Source organism: Engystomops pustulosus, chromosome 10 (assembly GCF_040894005.1).
Source record: "Engystomops pustulosus chromosome 10, aEngPut4.maternal, whole genome shotgun sequence".
Lineage (NCBI taxonomy): Eukaryota > Metazoa > Chordata > Amphibia > Anura > Leptodactylidae > Engystomops > Engystomops pustulosus.
Window position 1 is genome coordinate 43,386,048 of NC_092420.1, and position 25,392 is coordinate 43,411,439.

Sequence of the window (25,392 nt, forward strand, 5' to 3'; positions counted from 1 at the left end):
CACAGTCACAAACCACTTGTCCGGTTGCTGCTAAGCTATTTTCCGATGCCCAGGTTTTCCACCAGTTGCAGTCTGTGGGTGATGATGACATTATTGACGTAGTGGAAGAAGTGTGTAAAGAGGTGTCGGACGATGAGGAGACACGGTTGTCAGACAGTGGTGAAGTTATTGTCAGGGCAGGAAGTCTGAGGGGGGAGCAGACTGAGGGATCGGAGGATGATGAGTTGACAGACCCAAGCTGGGTTGATAGGCCGGGTGAACACAGAGGCGAGTCCTATAGCAGAACAGGTTGGAAGAGGCAGTGGTGGGGCCAGACGGAGAGGCAGGGCCAGAGCTGGTGCATCAGCACCAAATGTTTCCCGTAGTCAAGCTCCCGTGGCGAGGGCTAGATTTTCAGAAGTCTGGAGGTACTTTAAAGAAACATCGGATGACCGTCCAATTGTGGTGTGCAACCTGTGCCAAACCAGGATCAGCAGGGGTTCCACAACTACTAGCTTAACTACCACCAGTATGCGCAGGCATATGAATGCTAAACACCCCACTCAATGGCACCAAGCCCGTTCACCTCCGGCCGGGCACACCACTGCTCCTTCCTTTGTGTCATCTGCTAGTCAGCCCCCTGCCCCCTGCCCCCACTGCTCCTTCCTTTGTGTCATCTGCTAGTCAGCCCCCTGCCCCCGGCCTAAACACCTCCCGTGCGAAAACCCCATCTTCGCCTCCACGATCCTCCACAGCATCCAACAGCGTTCAACTTTCCATACCCCAGATGCTGGAGCGCAAAAGGAAGTATAGCGCAACCCACCCACACGCCCAAGCCCTCAACGTCCACATCTCCAAGTTGCTTAGCCTGGAGATGCTGCCCTATAGGCTGGTAGAGACCGAGGCCTTTCGAAACCTCATGGCGGCGGCCGCCCCTCGGTATTCGGTCCCCAGCTGCCACTACTTTTCCCGATGTGCCATCCCAGCCCTGCAAAAGCACGTGTCAGAGAACATCATCCGTGCCCTGGCCAACGCCGTTTCTGACAAGGTCCACCTGACCACGGACACGTGGACGAGTGCTGCCGGGCAGGGCCAATATATATAGCTGACGGCACATTGGGTTAACTTGGTGGAGGCTGGGACCGAGTCTGACCCTGGGGCTGGTCATATACTGCCGACGCCAAGGATTGCGGGGCCTACCTCGGTCCAGGTCTCAAAGGCCTACTATGCCTCCTCCTGCTCCGACCCCTCCTCCACCTCCTCCTCCTCCGAATTACCATCCGTGGGCATGGTGCCATCAGTCGGTAGCTCTAGGCACAGCAGCAGTGCCGTCGCTAAGCGACAGCAGGCGGTGCTCAAACTGCTGAACCTAGGCGATAAAAGGCACACCGCCCAAGAGCTATTACAGGGCATCACGGCACAGACCGATCTGTGGCTGGCACCGCTGAACCTGAAGCCAGGCATGGTTGTGTGTGACAACGGCCGTAACCTGGTGGCGGCTCTGCAACTCGGCAGACTGACACATGTGCCATGCCTGGCCCATGTGTTAAATCTCATAGTTCAGCGGTTCCTCAAGACATACCCCAATCTGTCTGATTTGCTCACGAAGGTGCGCCGCATCTATGCGCATTTCAGGAAGTCCAGCACAGATGCTGCCACTCTCAGGGCAGCGCAGCGCCGCCTCCAACTGCCCGCTCACCGACTGTTGTGCGACGTGCCCACGAGGTGGAATTCAACATTAACCATGTTATCCAGAGTTTACCAGCAGCGCAGAGCGATTGTAGACTGCCAGATGTCAACTTCCACCAGAACTGGTAGTCAGGTCAGTCAGCTTCCTCAAGTCTACAATGAGGAGTGGACGTGGATGTCTGATATCTGTCAGGTGCTGAGTAACTTTGAGGAGTCAACACAGATGGTCAGTGGCGATGCCGCCATCATCAGCCTCACCATCCCGCTGCTTGGCCTGTTGAAAAACTCTCTGGTCAGCATGAAGTCGGAAGCTTTGCGCTCGTCACAAGAGATGGGGGAAGAAGATTCCCTTGTTGATAGCCAAAGCACCCTTAGGTCTGTTTCTCAGCGCATATCGGAGGAGGTAGAGGAGGATGAGGAGGAAGAGGAGGAGAATGTTGGCGAGACAGAAGAGGGGACCATTGTTCAGTCCTTCACAGTTCAGCGTGTATGGGCAGAAGAAGAGGAGTTGGAGGAGTTGGAGGAGGAGGAAATGGGCAGTCAGGCCAGTGAGGGGAGTGAATTCTTGGGCCTTGGGACTCTGTCGCATATGGCAGATTTCATGCTAGGCTGCCTATCCCGTGACCCTCGCGTTCAAAGAATTTATTCCAGGACGATTACTGGGTATTCACTGTCCTGGACCCACGGTACAAGCAAAATCTTTCCACTCTCATCCCTGGAGAGGAAAGGAGTGTGAGAATGCATCAATACCAGCAAGCCCTGGTGCACAAGCTGAAACAGTATTTCCCTTCTGACAGCGCTAGCGGCCGAGGGCGTACTTCTGCGGGACAAGTATCGAGGGAGAGTAGGCGAGCAGGCAGCTTTTCCAGCACTGGCAGGGGTACGCTTTACAAGGCCTTTGCCAGTTTTATGTCACCCCAGCAAGACACTGTCACCTGTCCCCAGTCTCGGCAGAGTAGGGCTGATCTTTACAGAAAGATGGTGAGGGAGTACGTAGCTGACCATACCATCGTCCTAAATGATCACACAGCTCCCTACAACTACTAGGTTTAAAAGCTGGACATTGGAGGTTCTTGCCTGCCCTGCCGCTAGCATGTTGTCCGAGTGGGTTTTCAGTGCAGCTGGTGGAATCATCACCGATAAGCGTACACGACTGTCGACTGACAGCGCTGACAGGCTGACGCTTATCAAGATGAATAAAGCCTGGATTTCTCCGGATTTTCATTCTCCACCAGGTGAAAGAAGCTCAACCTGAATAATGTATGCACTCCTCCTCCTCATTGTCCTCCTTCTCCTCCTCTTTGTACACTAAAGCAGAGGAAACTGACTATTTTTTGCCAGGGCCAATTGGCTCTAGCTATAGTACTCGCCATAGCTGCCTCCAAAAGTCGTCCATATAGATGCCTCCATACATGGTCTCCTTATCAAAGGAACTGTGTCAGGCAGAATTTTGGGTTGTTTTCATGGATTCCACATCAAACTTGTTAACTTTGTCGCCACCCTGCTGTGTAATCCACAAAATATACTGGCAAACTTTTATCATTTACCGATATTATTTCAGCGCTTCTTGCGCATCTGTTTACATTCCCCTCACCCGCCATATCCCAAACTTATAAGAACGCTACTACACTTGATCTTATACAAAAGGTTCTTAGAAGTGCTGTTTGGGGAGTAGCCGAGAGACAGGGGCTTGGATAGGCGAAAGCTCGCCTGGCAGCGGAGCGCCAGCTCCATCCCAAGATCCAACTAACATAGTTTTAACTGCAGCACCTTTAATCTACTACTAGTTCACTGCCTCAATACATCGTCCCCTTATCAAACGAGCTGTGTCAGGCAGAATTTTCAGGTGTTTCACCAGATACATAGTGGAACTCGGCCCATCTGTCGCCGCCATGCTGGAGACCTGAAGTTGCAATCATAGCAGCGCAATATGGATGCCCCATACTGTATATAATGTAGCCTAGTGGCGTTAGATCATTGTGTGATGTGTGGATGTGCGGTCCAGTTCTTTTTTTCTCTCCCCATGTTGGTATGGATGCCCCATACTGTCTCTCTTAATCATGGAACCATTTCTGTAAAAACAATTAAAAATAGAACCACTATGCTATTCCATTATTCCTAGGTGAAATATTCAAACGACCCGGCCTGCTTTGAAAATTATAATTTTTTCAAAGTAAACGCTTCTGGCCCCCAGGCCCATTTTGGGTGGGGAGGAGCCGAGAGACAGGGGCTTGGACAGGCGAAAGCTCGCCTGGCAGTGGACCGTCATTTTGCCTCCACGGTCCTCCACAGCGTCCACCAATGTCTCATTTCAACTCTCTATACCCCAGACTCTGGAGCACGAGAGGGTATGCAGCACATCATCCCCTTATCAAACGCATTAAAAATGCGCATATCACAAATTCTCATAACGGGACGCTAGCTTTCTATCCGCCCGACCCAGGGTTTCGGCGGCAAGGCTTCTTCCGGGGCGTTTCACCAGATACATAGTGGAACTCGGTCTATCTGTCGCCGCCATGCTGGAGACCTGAAGTTGCAATCATAGCAGCGCAATATGAATGCCCCATACTGTCGCTCTTAATCATGGAAGTCGTCTCCATGGCTGCCTCCACATGTCGTCCCCTTATCAAAAGAGCTGTGTCAGGCTCATTTTTCGGGTGTTTCACCAGATACGTTATGGAACTTGGTCACTATGTCGCCACCATGCTGTGTTATCGACTAAATATACCGTCAACCTTTTGTTCACATAGGAAATCATTTCACCTCCTTTGGTGAAACCTGAGTCCATTTAGGGTATGTCGCCATGACACTCTCTAGCCTGCCACTGCTGCCGCTGCCTCTGCATGCAGTCCCCTATAGTGTCAGGGTCAATTATTGCGTGTTTTAGATGCTATCTAGCCTCATTCGGTCACTCTGTCATGGCCATGCTGTTGCCCATAATTTTTGCATAATGGTGCGATTAAGCAGCCTCAGAGGCATCCATGCATGCTGCTCCTGCTGTTTCCTGTCCATTTCCGTGGTGTTTCCATCCTTTTCTGAGGTTCCCAGGTGTTTGGCCAAGCTTCCCTGTGCAGAGCCTTGGTCCCCTTGAAAAATGGTCGAGTCTCCCATTGACTTCAATGGGGCTCGTTATTCGAGACGAGCACTCGAGCATCGGGAAAAGTTCATCTCGAATAACGAGTACCCGAGCATTTTAGTGCTCGCTCATCTCTAGTCGCTAAGTAGTAAAGATTAGGTCCTATTTAGAAATCCTGAGACATGCACATCCCCCCCCCCCCACACACACACACACACACAAACCCCAGGTGCAAATCACTTGAAGCCTATTTAGCACTGCCATCTGGACATGTGCAGGAAGGGTCTCAAATTTAATATAGTAGTTCAGGGATGATAGACATTTTGATAGCAGCTATGTGTCCTAACAGCGATATATGTAAAGATATTTGTATGTATGATATTTTAATGATTCAGACTTCTACGTGCATCTAAAGGAACCCTTGAGGGCTGACAGCTCATTCAGCTCATGGGAAGGGCCTCAGTTTTATGATTATTAATTTTATAACCAGAGAGGTAACTATATTTGTCTAGTAACTAATGAAGATTTGGGAGGCTTATTACAGGGTTGGTGAGCTTAAGCAGGACGTCATCTGCAAACAATGAGATCTTAAATTGTCTACCCCAAACCCATACTCCCAAGGAGGATAATAATAATAATTATTTTATTTATATAGCACACACAGATTAGGCAGCGCTGCACAGAGTTTACCAAATCAGTCCCTATGCCCAAAGGGGCTCACAATCTAATCAACCTACTAGTATGTTTTTGGAGTGTGGGAGGAAAACCGGAGGATTGTATGTATGCTGCAAAAGGGTCAATACTCAAGACATAAAGTAGGGGGGAAAGTAGACAACAATGACGAGTACTGTTGCAGATAGGGAAAAAAGAGGAATAAGCATATGGGAGGTATGTTTCCGCAGTGGGAGCAGGGCAAGGCCCACTCAGCACCTGTAGAAAAGGACCCCTCATGCCAAATTGACACAGGGTTGACATTATAAATTCCTAGTCTAAGCAGAACACCTTTTCTGTGTCCAAGCTAAGTAGACCTTTTAGATACGTATAATAAATCAGCTAATTGAGAATTGTCTCCCGCCTCTCTATATCGCACAAATTCTAACTGGTCCTTATGCACCAGTTGTGGTAACCATTCCCCAAATCTTTAAAACTTCTTTATTAAAGTCAGCATGAATATACATATTATCCAACTTTTTGCATATACGCAGATATGCTCCGATTCATGCAGACTCTATTTTCCATATTTATGCATAAGTTGTACAGATGGAGTAACATACAATTACTTTATGGATCTCTTCATAATCCAAATAAACCTGGGGATATAACAGTTAACAACAACAACAAACCAGTTGCAGGTAAGACTGTATTTTCAGAAGTAAATTTTCTTCTCAACTTACATTTACATTTTTTATTTAGGGTATATAATGGATATGTAACCTGTATTCTCATTTTTCTATTTTTAATGAGACTACGCAATCATTTTTTTTTTATTTTTATTTTTTTTATACTTTTACAATACCCTTAATTGTTGTCAGGTCGACTATTTTCTGACAATAGTTCATAGCTTTATAGAAAAAAGATTTCCTCCAAGGCTCCCATCTGACGTAATATTTCTTTTGTGTGTCATTTGTGTATGCCATTGTCCTTTCAATATATTACATCTCTAGGAGGATCACCGTTTTTTGGCTTCGGACGTAGAGCTCTGTGGATTCTTTCTATCTTTATCCCTCTTGCTTCCGCGTGGTCGATCAGCTTTCCGAAAACTGATGGGACTCCTCTGAGTCTAATGTTTTTACGGCGGCTTCGATTCTCCTGATCTTCCAGCCAGAGGTGAGTGGAGTTAATTTGTTCTGTGTGCCGTCTGAGCATACTCCTTACTCCTCTATTGAACTCCAGGAGTTCCCCCTGGGTTTGCTCTATTTGTTCAATTCTTCCACCAATATGGCGTATGTCCTCTTTAATATCTGATAGCTCCTTTGCCACAGGCGTGAGAGCCTGATATAACGTGTGCTTTATGAAGCTCTGTGAGACCGGAGCAATCTCCTCTTCCCCGCTCACCTCATCTCCTCCCGCAGAGCTTCCGGCTTCTGAGTCCTCTTCTGCTCTCTGAGTCTCTGCGCGCTTCATCGCCATCTTGTCTTTTGCTCCCTGCGGGGAACGGAGCTTCTTTAGCATATACTGGCTGAGGTCTGACTGGCTTTTTGCTGTTCCAGTCGGTGCTTGGTGCTGTTTGGGTCCACTTCCCCCGTATTTCACCATGTTTAGGTCTCTCCTTCGGTGCATATGGGCTTCAGGGATCAGATGCCGTGTGGAGCTGAGGTCTCAGGCAGCCATCACGGTTCGTGGTCAGACTCCGCCCCCGCCTTATTATTTTTAAGTGACTTGATTGCTTTAATAATTTCTTCCTCAGAAATGGGGTTAGCCAATCTTTGGGATTGATCCTGAGTTAGAGTAGGTAGTTCAATATTATCTAAAAAAAGCTCTAATCCCCTCTAAGGTAGGTTGTTTGGTTTCTTTGTCATTTTTTAAATTATATAGAGCAGAATAATATAGCGACATTTCTTCTGTTATTTGTTGGGGATCATGCACCTTTTCATTTTTTGAGTTAAGCAAAAACGCTATTCTATTTTTTGTTTCTCTCTTTTTTAATTGATGCGCCAAGATTTTACTGGCTTTATTACCGAGAGAGTAGTGAGTGGCTTTCATTTTTTGTAGGGCTTTTTCGTATTTATGGGATTCTAATTGTGATAATTGCACTTGCAATTCCTTTATCATCCCTGCTCTATGGGGACAATACTTGGTCTTATTCAGGGCATGCAACAGTGATAAGCCAGCCATAATGTGTAATTTTTTTTCTGTATTCGCTTTATTATACGCTGCTGCTAGTCCTTTGAAATGACCTCTCGTAAACATCTTATGTGAGCACAATAGCAATTCTGGGGAGATATTATCAACATTGTTCGTTTGAAAAAATTCTTTCAAGCTATGTAGTGTGCTCTCATGAAAATTCAGCGGGCGCAGGAGAAAATTATTTAGGCGCCATACTCTAGAGCTAGGTTTGTCGTATTTTTCTTCTATTTCTAAATAAATGGGTGCATGATCCGTCCAACTTATCACCCCAATTTTTGATGTCTTGATTCTACTAAATAGATTATGATCGGACAAGAATAGGTCAATGCGGGAATATCCCTTGTGTGGGTGGGAGAAAAAAGAATAATCTTTTTCTGTTGGGTGTTGCAAACGCCAAACATCCAAATAATATTCCTCATGAGTTAAGTGAAATAAGTCAGTGGCATTATCATCATGTGACACTTTAGATGTATCCATTACTGGCCACATAGTCATATTAAAATCACCCGCAAAAAGAGTGGAGCCCTGCTTACATGAGTTTACTAGTGAGAAGAGCGCCTTAAAAAATTTTGTCTGTTGTGTGTTAGGTGCATATACCGATACCAGCGTATATAATATATCATTAATCGTGCAGATTAAAATTACATATCTGCCCTGACTATCTATAATTTGTTTTATAAGGGAAAAGGCAACCGTATTCTTGATTGCTATAAAAGTACCTCGTTTTTTACCAACCGCAGGTGCTGCTGAGATATGAGGGAATTGTCTATGGTGTAACCTGAATACAGGCAGTCCCCAGGTTACGTACAAGATAGGGTCTGGAGGTTTGTTCTTAAGTTGAATTTGTATGTAAGTCGAAACTGTATATTTTATAATTGTAGATCCAGACAAAAATATTTTTTGCTCCAGTGACAATTGGAGTTTAAACATTTTTTGCTGTAATGGGACCAAGGATTATCAATAAAGCTTCATTACAGACACTTTACAGCTGATCATTGCAGTCTGGGACTATAGTAAAGCATCCAGAGAGCTTCACTAGAGGTCAGAGGGGTCTGTCTGTAACTATGGGTTGTCTGTAAGTCGGGTGTCCTTAAGTAGGGGACCGCCTGTATATCCTCTTGATTTAGGTGTGATTCTTGTCCAAAAAATATATCGGCTCTAGATTCTAATGCCTCTTTCCACATTATCGACCTTTTGTACGGGCTATTTAACCCTTTCACATTGACTGAGGTTATTTTTAATACCATGGTAAATTAGAGAATACCTGTTTACACCTATACTGCTGTAAGAAAGATTGCGTATATACCCATATTTTACGCGTAAATGTACTATGAATTCCTATACCTGCAAACAACATGGGGGAAAAAACCTGGAATAAAGGAAACAACATAGTGACATATGTCACAACACTAGTCGTACTCCAAACCCCTGAAGGGGGTTCAATGAGGGCATTTAACGTGTTTGCCAGACACATTCAAATCTAGCAGTACCGTGCGGAACCTAAAGGCCTATTGGCACTCACCTAATTATGTGTTAGGTTACAAGAAATATTGAATTAAGAAAAAAAAAAGAGAACATTTTACATTCATACGTATCTTCATCTATGTCCTCTTAAAGGCTTTTCACTTTCCATTCACCGTCTCCCACTCTTTTTCCAAGTGAGTTGATACTGTAGGGCAGTGGTGGCGAACCTATGGCACGGGTGCCAGAGGTGGCACTCTGAGCCCTCTCTGTGGGCACCCAGGCCATCACCCAGCACAAAGGTCACCATTCAGGACTCTTCCTCCTGCAGTCACAGGGAGCCCAGAACGTGCCTTGTTCAGCACTATTTTAAAGTGACTTGAAGTACAGGAGCAGTGGACACAGCTGGATTATGATTGAAGCCCCTTCTCAGGGCCTGTGATTCATCCTGTTAGAGGGACCTTAGAGGGAAGCTACAATAATAATCCGCATTGCCCCATCTTTGTACTGTATTGGTGTTTTCAGGACGCCAATATATTCGAATCTGTGACAGAGCTGGGAGCAATAAGTTACTTTAAATTGGCATTTGGCACTTTGTGAAAAATATGTTGCTTTTGGTTGTAGTTTGGGCACTCAGTCTCTAAAAGGTTCGCCATCACTGCTGTAGGGGATCTTGCAGATGCAGAGAGTTCTCCCTCCCCTGCCAATTTCCATTCTCGTAGAAGTTCCTGCAGTTTTTTTGGTGAAGACGCTATCACACTTCTTCCATCTTTCTGTATGATCAACTTAACCGGGAATCCCCATTTATAAGAGATGTTGTGTGCACGTAGGATTTTTGCCGCTTCTTGAAACTACCACCTCCTGGTGACGGCTGACAAGTCTGCAAATAGTGAAATACCTTTGAATCTCTCAGGTAGTTCTTCGGCATTTCTTGCTTTCTTCTTTAATTTTTCTTTAAAATGAAAGAAGTGTAGCCTTGCAATTACACCTCTAGGTACTGATTGTGGAAGGGATTTTGCTTTAGGAAGACGATGTACTCTGTCGATTAGTAACTCTGACTGAGTTGCGTTAGGTAATAAAGTCACAAAGAAATCTGTCAAGAATTCTTCCTATGCTTCTTGTTGAATCGATTCTGGTATACCCCTGAACCTCACATTGGTCCTCCTGGAACGGTCTTCTATATCCGCCATTTTCAGGCGTAGGTCTCTCACCTCCTCCTCTAACGCATTGTTTGCGTGCACTAGGTCATTATGTGCCTCTGTGAATTCCGCCATTTTTTCCTCCACATGTGCGGTACGTTCTCCCAATTCACTGCACTCCTTTTGGAAAACAGATAAGGCAGACTGTATGTCTCGCTGGATTGATGAGTGTAAATCACTAAGTAGAGCTTTAAGTAAGTCCTCTGATAAGGGCCTTCCTGCAGGGGATAACGAGGCTGCTGGGTTGATTGCCCCTTGCTGAGGAACAGGAGCTGGAGAGGCTATACTCTGCTGACCAACCTGCTGCCTGGGGCTGTTAGCTGGCGATATAGCCTCCGAGGTAATAAAAGAATGCAGCAGAGTTGGGTTGCCGAGAGCAGGGGAATACACTGGTGAGGAGTGAGATGATGAGGACGGGGATTGTACCTGCTGCGAGGCTGCCGTTTCAGCACGCATGCCGCGGTCGCCATCTTGTGAGCGCGTGGTGGGGAAGAATTCCGTCAATTTTGCCGGCCCCGTTCTTTTTTTGGCTTTCCTCATGGCTCCCGGGGATGAAGAGCGGTCTGAGCGATCTTCCAGATGCTAATTATAGCGGTGAGTTGCTGCTTTGTGCCGCTTCTGGGTCCCTGCACACGGAGCTCAGTAAGTATGCGACTTACTCCATGTGCTGCCGGCCACGCTCCCCCACCATTCCCCAAATCTATTAGCTAACAGTTTGGTGTAAATTTTCAGGTCGGAATTCAGGAGAGATATAGAAGGATAACTAGTACAATCAAGATGATCCTTTCCTTGTTTTGGGATCACCGTTATAAAGGATCATAGCATAGCCATTGGGATAGTAATGGCATACTTGACATGAAGGCATTGAACAACCTAATGCTATATGGAGTCAAGATATCACTAAATGTTCTAAAGTATGTACATGGAAGGCTGTCATTACCTGGGGGTTTCCTATTGGGAGTGCTTTGATAACTTTTCTTACTTCCTCCTCTGAGACCTCCTAAATCAGTGCAGCCAGTGCATTCAATGACAATTTAGGAAGATTATAACCGAGGACATATTGCTCTAAGTTTACTGTTCGGGTCTGGGAATTCGAAGGATGGCGGGCAGGGAGGTTATCAAATCTTGAAAGTATTTCTCTAATATTTGCGCTATCTCTTCTGGATTATAGTGAGTGGTTTCCACATTATCCCTGAGGCTGTGATAATATGTGGATATTGTGTATCTGGACTTTCCCAAGGCATTTGATACAGTGCCACATAAAAGGTTTGTACACAAAATGAGACTGCTGGGACTAGGGGAAAATTTGTGTATTTGGGTATACAGCTGGCTTAGTGATAAAAAAAACAGGATCGGGTTGATGTTACCAGTTGGGTGCCACAGGGGTCAGTTTTGGACACCCCTTCTTTTTAATAATGAACTTATAGTGGGTTTACACAGTCAGGGTTTGTGGAAGATAGAGGAATGGGAGGAGAAATGGTTGATGACGTTTAATGTAGAAAAATGTAAGGTTATGGACTTGGGCAATGGAAACAAAAACTACAATTATGTTAGAAAAAGTCAATACCTTTGGTAAAACTGCAGCTGGAAAAGACTTGGAGGTATTGGTGGATGGTAAACTTAATTTTACTGACCAAAGCCAGGCATCTGCTTCCAAAGCAAATAAAATTATAAGATGTATCACTGTTGTTCTCTTAATGACATGATAAGTTTTACCCTTAGCCTGGCTACGACTAAGGGCGCTTGCACGCCCGAAACGCGTCAGTTTCTCCTCCTATGGACGTCCTATTATGCTTTTAACTTGCTCATATATTTTTTCTAAATAAAGTGGATTTTTAACGCATTAACTTTTGCTTTTTCGCTGGAAGCTGGACCGCACTTTTTTCTTTGCATTGCCTGATACTGGCTTTCCAACCCAGGTGTCCGTGCAGCCACGAATCGCTACCCATATGCCTTTATAGGTGAGCTGAAAAACCTTTTTTCTTTTTGCTACTAAAATGCTTGAGTGCTCATTACTCGAGTCGAACTTTTTCTGATGCTCGAGTGCTCGTTTCAAATAATAAACGCCATTGAAGTCAATGGGGGGCTCAAGGGGACCAAGGCTCTGCACAGGGAAGTTTGGACAAAAACCCGGAAACCTCAGAAAATGATGGAAACACCACGGAAATGGACAGGAAACAGCAGGGGCAACATGCATGGATGCCTCTGAGGCTGCATAATCGCACCATTATGCCAAAATTATGGGCAACAGCATGGCGATGACATAAGTGACCGAGTGAGACGAGATAACATCTAAAACATCCAATAATTGAACCTGACACTATAGGGGACGGCACGCTGAGGCAGCGGCAGGCTAGAGAGTGGCATGGCGACATAACCTAAATGGACTCAGGCTTCAAACCATTTTTAAAAATTCCTTTTGGCGAGGATAACGTGTAGCACTATACGTATCAATATTTGGCCTGGTTATGGTGGCAGAAAGGAACTAAAGGAGGTGAGCAAGAAGCACTGAAATGATTTCCTATGTGAACAAAAGGTTGACGGTATATTTAGTCGATAACACAGCATGGCGGCGAAAGAGTGACCAAGCTCCATAAAGTATCTGGTGAAACACCAGAAAAATTAGCCTGACACAGCTATGGAGACGAAATATGGAGGCTGCTATGGAGACAATGTGTGAAGGCAGCTGTGGAAACGGCATGTGGAGGCTGCTATGTAGACGATGTGTGGAGGAAATGGGGATGGTTATGGCACCCGAGGTGAACGTAAGGTGGTAAGAAAAGAGGAGTGAAAAGATAGATTTTAGAGGTAAAAGGTTATAGATTGTAGGTTAAAGGTTGCTGCAGTTAAAACGATGTTAGTTGGATCTTGGGATGGAGCTGACGGTCGTTTGCCAGGCGAGCTTTTGCCTGTCCAAGACCCTGCCTCTTGGCTCCTCCCAACCTAAAATGGACCTGGGGACTCGAAGCGTTTACTTTAAAAAATTTAACATTTTCAAAGCAGGCGGGGCTACAAACAGCATTTCTAAAAACCTTTTGTGTAAGATCAAGTGTAATACTGTTCTTATAAGTATTTGGCCTGGTAATGGCGGGGAAGGGGAACGTAAAGAGATGCACAAATAGCGCTGAAATAATATCGGTCAATGATAAAAGTTTGGTGGTATATTTTGTGGATAACACAGCAGGGTGGCGACAAAGTTAACAAGTTTCATGTGGAAGCCGTTAAAACAACCCAAAATTCTGCCGGACACGGCTCGTTTGCTAAGGGGACAATGTATGGAGGCAGCTATGTGGACGACTTTTGTAGGCAGTTATGCAGACGACATGTGGAGGTAGCAATGGAGACAACGTGTGGAGGTAACAATGGAGACAACGTGTGGAGGCTGCTCTAAAGACAACGTGTGGAGGCTGCTATGGAGAGAATTAAATTTGGATAGTGCCTGTATGTGGCAGTCCAAAAAAGTTTTCAAAACAGAGGAGCGGGTAGGTGGCCCTCCAGAAAAATTAAATAGATAGTGTGCCTGTATGTGGCAGTCCAAAAAAGTTTTCAAAACAGAAAAGCGGGTAGGTGGCACTCCAGAAAAATGAAATACATAGTGTACCTGTATGCGGGACTCCCAAAAATTGTTTAGAACAGAGGACCGGGTAGGTGGCCCTCCAGAAAAATTAAATAAATATAGTACCATAGCTAGAGCCAGTTGGCCCTGGCAAAAAATAGACAGTTGCCTCTGCTTTAGTGTACAAAGAGGAGGAGAAGGAGGAGAATGAGGAGGAGGAGTGCATACATGAGAATTATTCAGTGAGCTGCTTTCACCTGGTGGAGAATGGAAATGATGAGAAATTCATGCTTGATTCATCTTGATAAGCATCAACCTGTCAGTGCTGTCAGTCGACAGGCGTGTAAGCTTATCGCTGATGATGCCACCAGCTGCACTGAAAACCCGCTCTGACAACACGCTAGCGGCAGGGCAGGCAAGAACCTCCAAGGTGAACCTCAGGCCAGATGTCCAGCTTTGAAACCCAGTAGTTGTTGGGAGCTGTGTGATCATTTAGGACGATGGTATGGTCAGCTACGTACTCCCTCACCATCTTTCTGTAAAGATCAGCACTAATCTGCCAAGACTAGAGACAGGTGACAGTGTCTTGCTGGGATGACATAAAACTGGCAAAGGCCTTGTAAAGCCTACCCCTGCCAGTGCTGGACAAGCTGCCTGCTCGCCTACTCTCCCTTGCTACTTGTCCCGCAGAAATACGCCCTCTGCCGCTAGCGCTGTCAGAAGGGAAATATTGTTTCAGCTCGTGCACCAGGGCCTGCTGGTATTCATGCACTCTCACACTCCTTCCCTCTACAGGGATGAGAGTGGAAAGATTTTGCTTGTACCGTGGGTCCAGGAGAGTGAATACCCAGTAATCGGTGCTGGAAAAAATTCTTTGGATGCAAAGCTTCCGACTTCATGCTGACCAGAGAGTTTTTCAACAGGCCAAGCAGCGGGATGGTGAAGCTGATGATGGCGGCATCACCACTGACCATCTGTGTTGACGCCTCAAAGTTACTCAGCACCTGACAGATATCAGACATCCACGACCACTCCTCATTGTAGACTTGAGGAAGCTGACTGACCTGACTACCAGTTCTGGTGGAAGTTGACATCTGGCAGTCTACAATCACTCTGCGCTGCTGGTAAACTCTGGATAACATGGTTAATGTGGAATTCCACCTCGTGGGCACGTCGCACAACAGTCGGTGAGCGAGCGCTGTGCTGCCCTGAGAGTGGCAGCATCTGTGGTCGACTTTCTGAAATGTGCACAGATGCGGCGCACCTTCGTGACCAAATCAGACAGATTGGGTATGTCTTGAGGGACCGCTAAACTATGAGATTTAACACATGGGCCAGGCATGGCACATGTGTCAGTCTGCGGAGTTGCAGAGCTGCCACTAGGTTACGGCCGTTGTCATACACAACCATGCCTGGCTTCAGGTTCAGCGGTGCCAGCCACAAATCGGTCTGCGCCATGATGCCCTGTAATAGCTCTTGGGCGTTGTGCCTTTTATCGCCTAGGCTCTTCAGTTTGAGCACCGCCTAGTTACGGCACTGCTGCTGCCTAGAGCTTCTGACTGATGGCGCCATGCCCACGGATGGTAATTCGGAGGAGGAGGTGGAGCAGAGGTGGGAGGAGAAGGAGGCATAGTAGGCCTGAGAGACCGTGACCGAGGTAGGCCCCGCATTCCTCGGCGTCGGCAGTATATGAGCGGCCCCAGGGTCAGACTTGGTCCCAGCTTCCACCAGGTTAACCCAATGTGCCGTCAGCGATATATAGTGGCCCTGTCTGGCAGCACTCGTCCACGTGTCGTGGTTAGGTGAAACTTGTAAGAAACGGCGTTGGTCATGGCACGGATGATGTTGTCTGACACGTGCTGGTGCAGGGTTGGGACGGCAAATTGGGAAAAGTAGTGGCGACTGGGGACGGAATACTGAGAGACGGCCGTCGCCATGAGGTTGCGAAAGGCCTTGGTCTCTACTAGCCAGGGCAGCATCTCCAGGCTCAGTAATATGGAGATGTGGATGTTGAGGGCTTGGGCGCGTGGGTGGATCTGTATTTCCTCTTGCGCTCCAGCTTCTGGGGTATAGACAGCTGAACGCTGCACATGGAGACATTGGTGGACGCTGTGGAGGATCGTGAAGGCGGTGGTGTGGTTTTCGAGCGGGAGGTGTTTGTGCCGGGGTCCTGGGCAGGGGGCTGACTAGCAGAGGCAGCAAATGACACAGGGGAAGGAGAAGTGGTGTCCCCAGCCGGAGGTGAACGGCCTCGGTTCCATTGAGTGGGGTGTTTAGCATTCATATGCCTGCGCATACTGGTGGTGGTTAAGCTAGTAGTGGTGGAACCTCTGCTGATCGTGGTGTGGCACAGGTTGCACACCACAGTCCGTCGGTCATCCGCTGTTTCTTTAAAGAACCTCCAGACTTCAGAAAGTCTAGCCCTCGCCATGGAAGCTTCACTATGTGAAACATTTGGCACTGATGCACCAGATCTGGCCGTGCCTCTCCGTCTGGCCCCACCACTGCCTCTTCCAACCTATTTTCGTATATGACTCGTCTCCATCTCACAAACGCTGCCTTCACCCGGCCTATCAACCCAGCTTGGGTCTGTCACCTCATCATTCTCCGATCCCTCGGACTTCCTACCCTGACAACAACTTCACCACTGTCTGACAACCGTGTCTCCTCATCGTCCGACACCTCTTCCACTACTTCAACAATGTCATCATGACCCACAGACTGCGACCGGAGGAATACCCGGGCATCGGGAAAGAGCTCAGCAACAACCTGACAAGTGGTTTGTGACTCTGGGAAGGGTCCAGAAATCCTCAGAGTATGCAGGCTCAAATGCCAAATTTTCCTGGGAGGGTGCAGACTGGGGGGGATGGAGGTTAAGGTGGAGGAGCTGGAGGAGTGCTCACTTGTGTGGACTTTGAGGTGGAGGTTGAGGTGGAGGAGCTGGAGGAGTGCTCACATGGGTGGACTACGTGGAAGACTGACTGGTGGATAAATTAGTTGAAGCATTATCCGCAATCCACGAGATCACCTGTTCGCACTGTTGTGGCCTCAACAGTGCTACTATGAGTCCCAGTAAGTTGAGACATGAAGCTAGGGAGTGTAGCTCTGCGGCGTTCCCCTTCTCCCTCATCAGTAGGTGGTATCTCACCCCGCCCAGGACCACGGCCTCTGACCCCTACAGTAATTGGATGCCCATGCCCTCGTCCTCTACCCCTAGCCCCCGGGTTCAACATTTTCTAAATTAAAGTCTATTTTATAGACAAAACAGAAATATAAACTGTAAATTTTTATTTACAGTTTATAAACTGGCTTGTGATTGGCTCTGTTTCTGGCCTCCAAAAATCTAAACGCAGCAAGATTCCATTTTCTCCAGCGGGCAAATTACTTGTCTGAGCACTGAGCAGTTGCGAGTACGCTAATCCTCGAATGAGCATCAAGCTCGGACGAGTATGCTCGCACATCTCTAGTGTTATTATATGACAATTTTACTATGGGTATCTTCTTTGTCATTTGGTGTCTGTCAAGGAGATATATTGAATGCATAAGATTTGTTTAACTATAGGGCAATTACAAACTTTGTTGAAAAATATAACAATTGGCATCTATTGAAGCATCCAGGCAGCTTTTACAACATCCTGAAGATCCTTACAACGTGATAAACTCTGACCTGCGGAATGTTCCGTGGTGAGTTCAACAGTCATTTGGTCAACTCTTCTCTGCACCTACCCCCATCCCTGCATCTAGATTGCATAACAAAGAAACTGTTTAAATATTCCTGGACTCTCCCTCCTCATTAACACTTTGCCCAATCCTGAATGATCTTGTGGAATAATTAATGAATGGGAGGTTCTGAAACCTGAACCAAAATCAGAAGATATAAAACAATATGAAATAGGAAATGGTGTTCATTCTGTTGGGGGCTGCTTGACAAGCTGGTGTGTTCCATATTTCTCCCACCTCCAGGGAATCAGGATTTACTTCAAATTGTAAGTTTCTGTTATTCTTCTCCCTTTTTATTTTATAACTGTTTTGCTGTGTTGTGTGTCATTTTATTTTGTAATTCTTTTATTTTTTGCATCTTTTTTATGCACTGAACAACTTTTTGTCATTAAAGCTTTTCACTTTAATTTTGGTCCCTGTATGCTCTGCGAACTCATAGCCTTGTAAAGTCTGGTTAGCTGTGTGCCGAGTGTGCATATCTAGTGGTGTGACAAGGTGACTGATTGAGAAGTAAAAGTGGATGTAGAGTGGGAAACTTATTGGTCCCAGTATAAACGGATCTGGGGTGCTATATGAGGTGGGATTTAAGCTCAATTTGTGTCCTGAGTGAAAGGTGAGCGCAAATTTGAGTAGGCTAAATTAACCTGAACAGTTGCACCCCAAGTCACATGATGAGGCAGCGGCGTCCTCGCCGTGACAGTGTCTATAAAAAATAAATATTAATATTTTGATATACAGGTGTTTTGTATGAATTTTTGAGCATATACTATTTATAGGGTTTGTGATTTATAGGTTATATAATTTGTAGTTAACCCTTATGTTTTAAAGGTGCAGGTTGCTGCATGTTATATGCCATAAACTACAAAAGGTAAAATACATGAAAAAAAATTGCAACATAAATGTAAATATCATACATTTTAAATATACCAAATAAATAGAACTTACCTGTAGCCAACTGCTCCATCATAAATGGTATCATTAAGATTAACAATCTGTCCTTCTGGTAAAAGGAATTGTTGGCCAGATGGAGAATTATAAGACACCAATCCATCTAACATAAAATAAAAATGGCATGTGATCAAACATAAATAACAGGTAAAACCATACACACAGATTGTGAGCCCTCACAAATATTTATTTTACTTTTTTAAGTGGTTGCCTATTTTTTGTATCCAACACCTACATACATACATATATACGCAGATAATAATAATAATAATCTTTATTTATATAGCGCCATCAAATTCTGTAGTGCTTTACAGATACTGGGGAACATCTACAAATAATATAAAACTATAGTTTAATAGTTCAGCTGTAGAACTCGCGGGCAGAAAGTAAAGCATGGCCAGGGAGCTAACGTTGGCACCACGGCCCTGCGTCAACACATGCAGCGTCACCATCCAATGGCCTGGGAGGAATGTGGAACAGATGTGGAGGTCCGTATTGCTGCCGCAAGGAGAAGTGAAGATAACATCTCATGGCCACGTGTGTCGTGGAGGCTGAACTGAAGGAGGAGGACATTGGAGCACAAGCAGAGTCTGGTGAAATCAGTGGTTTTTCCACTCAGGTGACAAGAGAGGAGGAGCAGGAGCATCCGGAGGAGGTAGAAGATGAGGCAGATGACCCTGAAGCACCGTGGCAGTATACATTGGAGATGGAGGCTGGGAGTCCCTTAGAGTCACTTACGCAGATGGCAAACAGCATCCTGCTTTGCCTAACTAGTGACAGCCGAATAGTCAACATCCGGCATAGGGATGAATTTTGGCTCTCCACACCACTGGACCCTTGCTACTGGTCAAAAATGGGTGACATTTTTCCAGCGGCTGAGAGAAAGGAACAACTGGCGTACTATAGAGAAGTACTGAAAATACAGTTGGCCTCTTCCTATGTGCACCATTGTCCATCCTCTGTCAGGTCTGACCGAGAGATTCCTGGCAGTGATCGCTCACGTACTGCTGTCACGACTGCTGTGGGGAGATGGGGGGGGGGGGGGAGGGGGTAGGAGCAGTAGCAGCTCCAGCAGCAGCTTAAGTCTGAAGTCCTTAATGAGCAACTTCCTTCACCCGCCTAGTGAGGAGGGTAGCCACCACCAACAGCAGCAGCAGGACATAGAGTAGATCCTGCACCAGCAGGTGGCGACCTACTTGGACAGTACTTTACCACCCCAGGTAGAGGATCCCCTGGATTACTGGGCAGCCAAACTTGATGCATGGCCGGAACTAGCGGAGTTTGCAGTAGAGAAGCTGTCCTGCCCGGCCAGTGGTGTAGCATCAGAGCGGGTGTTCAGTGCGACAAGGTCCATTGTTACCCCAAGGAAAACTCGCTTGTCCACCCATAATGTGGAAAGACTGACTTGTCAAGATGAATACGACTTGGATTGTCCCGGATTTCAATTTACCAATGCCGTATGCATCAGATTAGATCAGCCATGACGCCTCCCCCAAAAGTTGAGAAATGAGTCTGGGTTCTAACTACCTGCTACCTGATGCTGCCACCCGCCTGATGCCACACATCTACTGCCAGTTGCTCCATCTGCCTCCCACCATCTTTACCAGGGACTGGAATTGTCCACCACCTACACAATCTGTCATTGTGCCACTCTGTGGCTTTTCATGTTAATGCCACCACCACACTCTGTCATTGTGACACTCTGTGGGCTCCTGCTGCTGCTGCCACCACCTCCATACTCTATCATTGTGCCACTCTGTGGGCTCCCGCTGCTGATCCTGCCACCCACACACTCTATAATTGTGTCACTCTGTGGCTTACCAGGTTGAAGCCACCTCCACAATCTATCATTGTGCCACCCTGTGGTTTTCCATGTTGCTGCCACCTGTGGGCTCCTGCTGCTGCTGCCGCCACCTCCACACTATCGTTGTGCCAATCTGCGGCCTACTCATGCTGCTGCAAACTGACCGCTGTCTCCCTGGAACACCCTGTGATTTCCATAATGCTGTTTATACCCTCCACCACTCTATGACGTTGCCACCATGTTTAGTTTTCCCCTTCATTTCATCTGTCAGAAGGAATGAAAAAAGCCTCAGGATTGATAGCCAAAAGCAGGAGTGGATACAGAACACAGGGGACATGCAAATATCCAATTTACTGGTCATCTCTGTTTTGGATCCGCTCCTGCTTGTTTTTCACTTTAGCAATACTGATGATGGATTATTGACTGATTTGAAGTGGACATTGATGGATGAAATGAAGGACAAAATGATCAGTGACGTTAATGAAGAATTACTGCCGACACCCTCTCCACTCTTTGGGGAGGTTTCTACATGTATCCACATTTAGCAGAACAGGTTCTGTCGTAATCTATGGAATCATCTGATGTCAGTGTAAAAAGAGTGCACTCTTTGATGTTATAGTGGGATCTTGGCCCTCAGCTCAGTCCTTTTGAGCTGGCACAGACATTACCTTGTCAGGCTGCGTTCCCGCTTTGCTTATTTGTTGAAGTTGGCCTCTGTAATTGCACATGTAGTTGAAGAGTGAAGTGATTTTAAGAGTGGCGGCTGTCATGTGTGTACTAAAACACAGTATTGGCACAACGTTCTACAACACCCTACAGGCTCTCTGCAGCCAGGAAATATCTGTTTATTAAAGCGATTCGTTATGATTCGATTCGGGTCAAATCAAATTTTTTCAAAAAATTGGGCAAATCAGGTCGAACCCAATTTCAACAAATTTGCCCATCTCTAGTGATAGACTATGTAAATTATTAATATAAATGACACAATAATAAAAACATTTTCAAAATGTTTTATTATTTATGTATTTCTTCTATTGGTGTTTCAGAGGACGCTAAAATTTAAATGTTTGCCGACACTCATGATAACGACATTATTGGAGATAATCAGCATTTTCATTATCCCTCTGGATGTGGAATGTGGGTGAATGATGAAAGCAAGGCTTGAAGCATAGGTTCGCTCAATGTAAGGCTTGAATTATTTCCCTGAGAAGTCAGGGAAGTCAAGGAAATAATCCAAGCCTTGTATTGAGCGATCCTGCCCTTTAAGCCTCACTTTCATTACTCACCCACATTATCCAGTGAGATAACCAATTAGAAATAAAAATCTGATTATCATCATGAGCTTAGTGGCAAGCAAGTTTAGCCAGTTTAGTGTCTCCTGATACACCAATAGAAGAAATAATTGATACAAGACCTTATAACTAAGAATAAAGAAATCTTCTCCGGCAAATGGTCTAATATTTCTCCTTATTGGATTCAAGAAGATAAGAGGATCAGATAAATTCATACATTTAACATCCTAGAAAGGATGAAAGCGATACACTGTATGCAGTGTGCAATGGGGTTTCCCGCCTAAATTAAAACTAAGAAATAAAGGAATTACCTTATATACTCGTGTATAAGCCGAGATTTTCAGCACAAAAAATGTGCTGAAAAACCTCACCTCGACTTATAAACGAGTCAAATAAAAAACGTAACACTCACCCTCATGTTTCCGGACCTTTGGCGCGCGGCTCCCGATCTTCGGCGCGGTTCCAAGCGACTCATTTTCTATCTTCTGTCTTCTTTCTTCTCCAGCCGGCAGAGTCGAGTACATGCGACCTGTTGGCGGGCGCACACTTTAATGCATCGGTGCCGCCGCTGATGACGTGTGTGTGCCCACCGGCAGGTTGCTTGGACGCGACTCTGCTGGCTAGAGAAGAAAGAAGACAGAAGCCGCTGGGAGCCGCCACCAGGGATCAGGAGCTGCGCTGAGGATCGGGGGTGAGTATTGAGATTTGTATTTTTAATGCGCTTAGCAGGGGGCTGGCTGTATACTGTATGGGGGCTGGCTGTATACTGTATGGGGCTGGCTGTATACTACACACGGCTTGCAGGCTGTATGGGGGCTGTCTGTATACTACATGGGAGCTGTCTGTATACTGTATGGGGCTGACTGTATGCTGTATGGGGGCTGGCTGTATACTACATGGGGGCTGGCTGTATACTACATGGGGGCTTGCTGTATACTGTATGGAAGCTGGCTGTATGGGGGTTGGTTGTATACTACATGGGGGCTGGCTGTATACTGTATGTGGGCTGGCTGTATGGGGGTTGGCTGTATACTACATGGGGGCTGGCTGTATACTACATGGGGGCTGGCTGTATACTGTATGGGGGCTGGCTGTATACTACATGGGAGCTGGCTGTATACTACATGGGGCTGGCTGTATACTACTTGGGGCTGGCTGCATACTACAGGGGGCTGGCTGTATACTACATGGGAGCTGGCTAGCTGTATACTAAACCCTCGGCTTATACTCGAGTCAATAGGTTTTCCCATTTTTTTTTTTGGTGGTAAAATTAGGGGTCTCGGCTTATACTCGAGTATATATGGTACATATTTCTTAATAACTTGGGCATAATCTGTAGTTATGAGGCCCCTCTAACAGTATATGGTCAGGAGAAATTATTATATGTGCAATTTTAATTTCATGAATCTAGCTAGCCAGGAACATTTAACACCCCTATTCCTGGACATAGTCCCCTCTTGTCTCACAACTCACCTAAAAATGTGCCTCACTGAGGGGGCAGTACATTTCATATTAGCATATAAATATACTCTCTCAGTGACATTAAAGGCAGCAGGTGGGAGGAAAATCCACCAACTGTTAATTATGGGCCTATGCAAATACCTTTTGTCAGTCATTAAGGGAGCAATTCACTAGAAAAACGAGACAAAAGTTCTTCTGACGAACCTCCAGGCCAGATAAATCTGCTATTTTAGTAGTAAGGTTCATTAGTTGTATTCCCTTTCAATTTACAGCTGTTTATGTATTGTGTGTATATTCCGTGTAATCACTTTTTATCTGAGAATTATATGGTTTTTTTTAGATGCACTGCGCTATTGTGTATGAATTTTTAAAAACTTAATAAGTCTCTGATTTTAGCTTTAAAGTTGGGACTTCCGTTTCCGACGTGGGGGTGTGTAGATGGAGGGCAAAAGCTCCCACTTCCCTGTCAATGAATACCCGCAACACAACAGCTGCAGAGGCACTCTCCCCAGGCCAATTAGCCAGCAAGGGACTCAGGTGGAGACTGGAGATCGGTGCAGGCGTCAGGGGAGAAGTAAGTGGTGGGGAAAACCACCAGAGATAGCGGAGCTGCAGCTGGGGCACTGCCACGTGGCGGGGAGATCAGGAGAATGCCTGTCGCAGCCATGGCCCCTCAGCACCAGAACCCACCTCAACCCAATGCAACGTCCACAGGGAGCAGAGCCAGCACAAGACCATCAGGCCAGTTAACCACAGATGGCATCCTGACCACCTACACAGGTGGAAAGAACCCTGGCATTGTTGTGCCACCTTCACAGAAGCCTCAAACACACACACACAGCTGCCGCAATGAGAAGCTCCCGACTGAAGATGCTTTGAACACCTCTAGTATAAGTGCAGGCTGCTACTCAAACATCAGGGCAATCCTGTACTGGCTTGCACCAACTTGTGACTTATGGGGACATACTACACTCTCCAAGAGGTTAGCTGCTACACAAACATCAGGGCAGACCCATTCCTCACTTCAATCAAGCCAGGCACTCCAACCATAAGGTGCACAGAGAGATACCTACTGTGCAGTGCAAGGAAAAGCAAACCAGGAGACCGCCAAGAAAGTGGCCCCATAATGCCAGGCAAGCAATCACAAACAATGCTGACCTCTCAGGACGCCATGCTAGACACACCAAATGCTAATGAGTCGCAAAAAAATAGAAACTGTCAACTTGCTAAGCCACAGACATGTGCAACTCCTCTGTGGCTGCCCTGCAATTACATTTTCAGGTCCTAGCAGCACAAATGGTGGCAAAATTGGCTCCAAATATACAAAAAGCACTGAAGTATTCTATATAGACAGCAATACAGTCACTCCAGAAAGAATTGTCATAACAGGCTACCCAACTATTGAGACTGGAGCAAAAAGTATCATGCACAGTAGAGTCACAAGAGGCAACAAGGTGTCAACTGGAAGACATCAATCTAGAAGTAAATAAGTTAAAGTAAAAAATCAATGATATTGAGAACTGCCCCAGAAGAAATAAATTTACAGAATCAGTCACCCGAGGAGATCTTCAGGCTTTTTGTGAGCTGGAACTTCCAAAAGTCTTGAGCATCATGGGCAGATGCAGAGTGGAACGAGCACACAGGCTCCGAAACTCACCAACTCAAAACTCTTGAACAGAAATTTATACTCACTGCAGCTTCATCAAGTTCTCATGCAATACCTAGACTTTCATGATAAGACAGATTTCATAAAAGCATTCTGCCAATGTGCACGCCCACTAATGTTTGAAATTCCAAACTACTCCTTTTCAAAGACTATACAGCTGAAGTAACAAAAAACAGGAGGTCGTTCAGTCACATATGTACTGGACTGGTGTAGAAACGGATACGATTCCAGCTAGTACTCAACGGAACTCAACTCCGTAAAGAAGTGGGGAAAGGGGCCTTGCAAGATGCAACTTTTGCAGCCAAGATTCCAGATCATCCTCCCCTTAGACAGGACAGGAGTGACTGATCCTAGACATCCGATCCTGGTGGGGTAAGATGGAACACTCAGGGAAAAGCGGGTACACACCATAATGAAGTTTAGGCACACTTGATATGAGGCCTCTTTTCCAATCTTAGTTTCAATGTTCCTATTGGTTTGACATAATAACATCTACAGTGTAAAAGGTGTTGGGGCGTTACACGCATGTATACAGAAGGCTCCAAGGCCTTACACTAGAAACACATAAAAGAGAGTTTACTTTTAGTGCCCATAAATGTCACAAGAACGGCTTCAGATATTAGGGCTGGGAGCCACAGACGCTCCTTCCTCACTGAAAAAAGAGAAGTCTTACAGCCCAGATATATAACCCCAT

At 46.0% G+C, this 25,392-nt stretch overlaps 1 protein-coding gene across 6 annotated transcripts in view; it reads right to left on the bottom strand.

Moving 5' to 3' along the window:
* The window catches only part of DDR2 (discoidin domain receptor tyrosine kinase 2), a 440,458-nt gene that overhangs the window by 176,165 nt on the left and 238,901 nt on the right, over positions 1–25,392 (bottom strand). For all 6 annotated transcript variants that reach the window (XR_011850418.1, XM_072128535.1, XM_072128532.1 and 3 more), the window contains one exon: positions 18,473–18,578. Coding sequence is in view for 5 of the 6 variants with exons in the window: in XM_072128535.1 (XP_071984636.1) it covers positions 18,473–18,578 (106 nt within the window). In the remaining variant the exon portion in view is untranslated. The remainder of the gene's footprint in view (positions 1–18,472; positions 18,579–25,392) is intronic.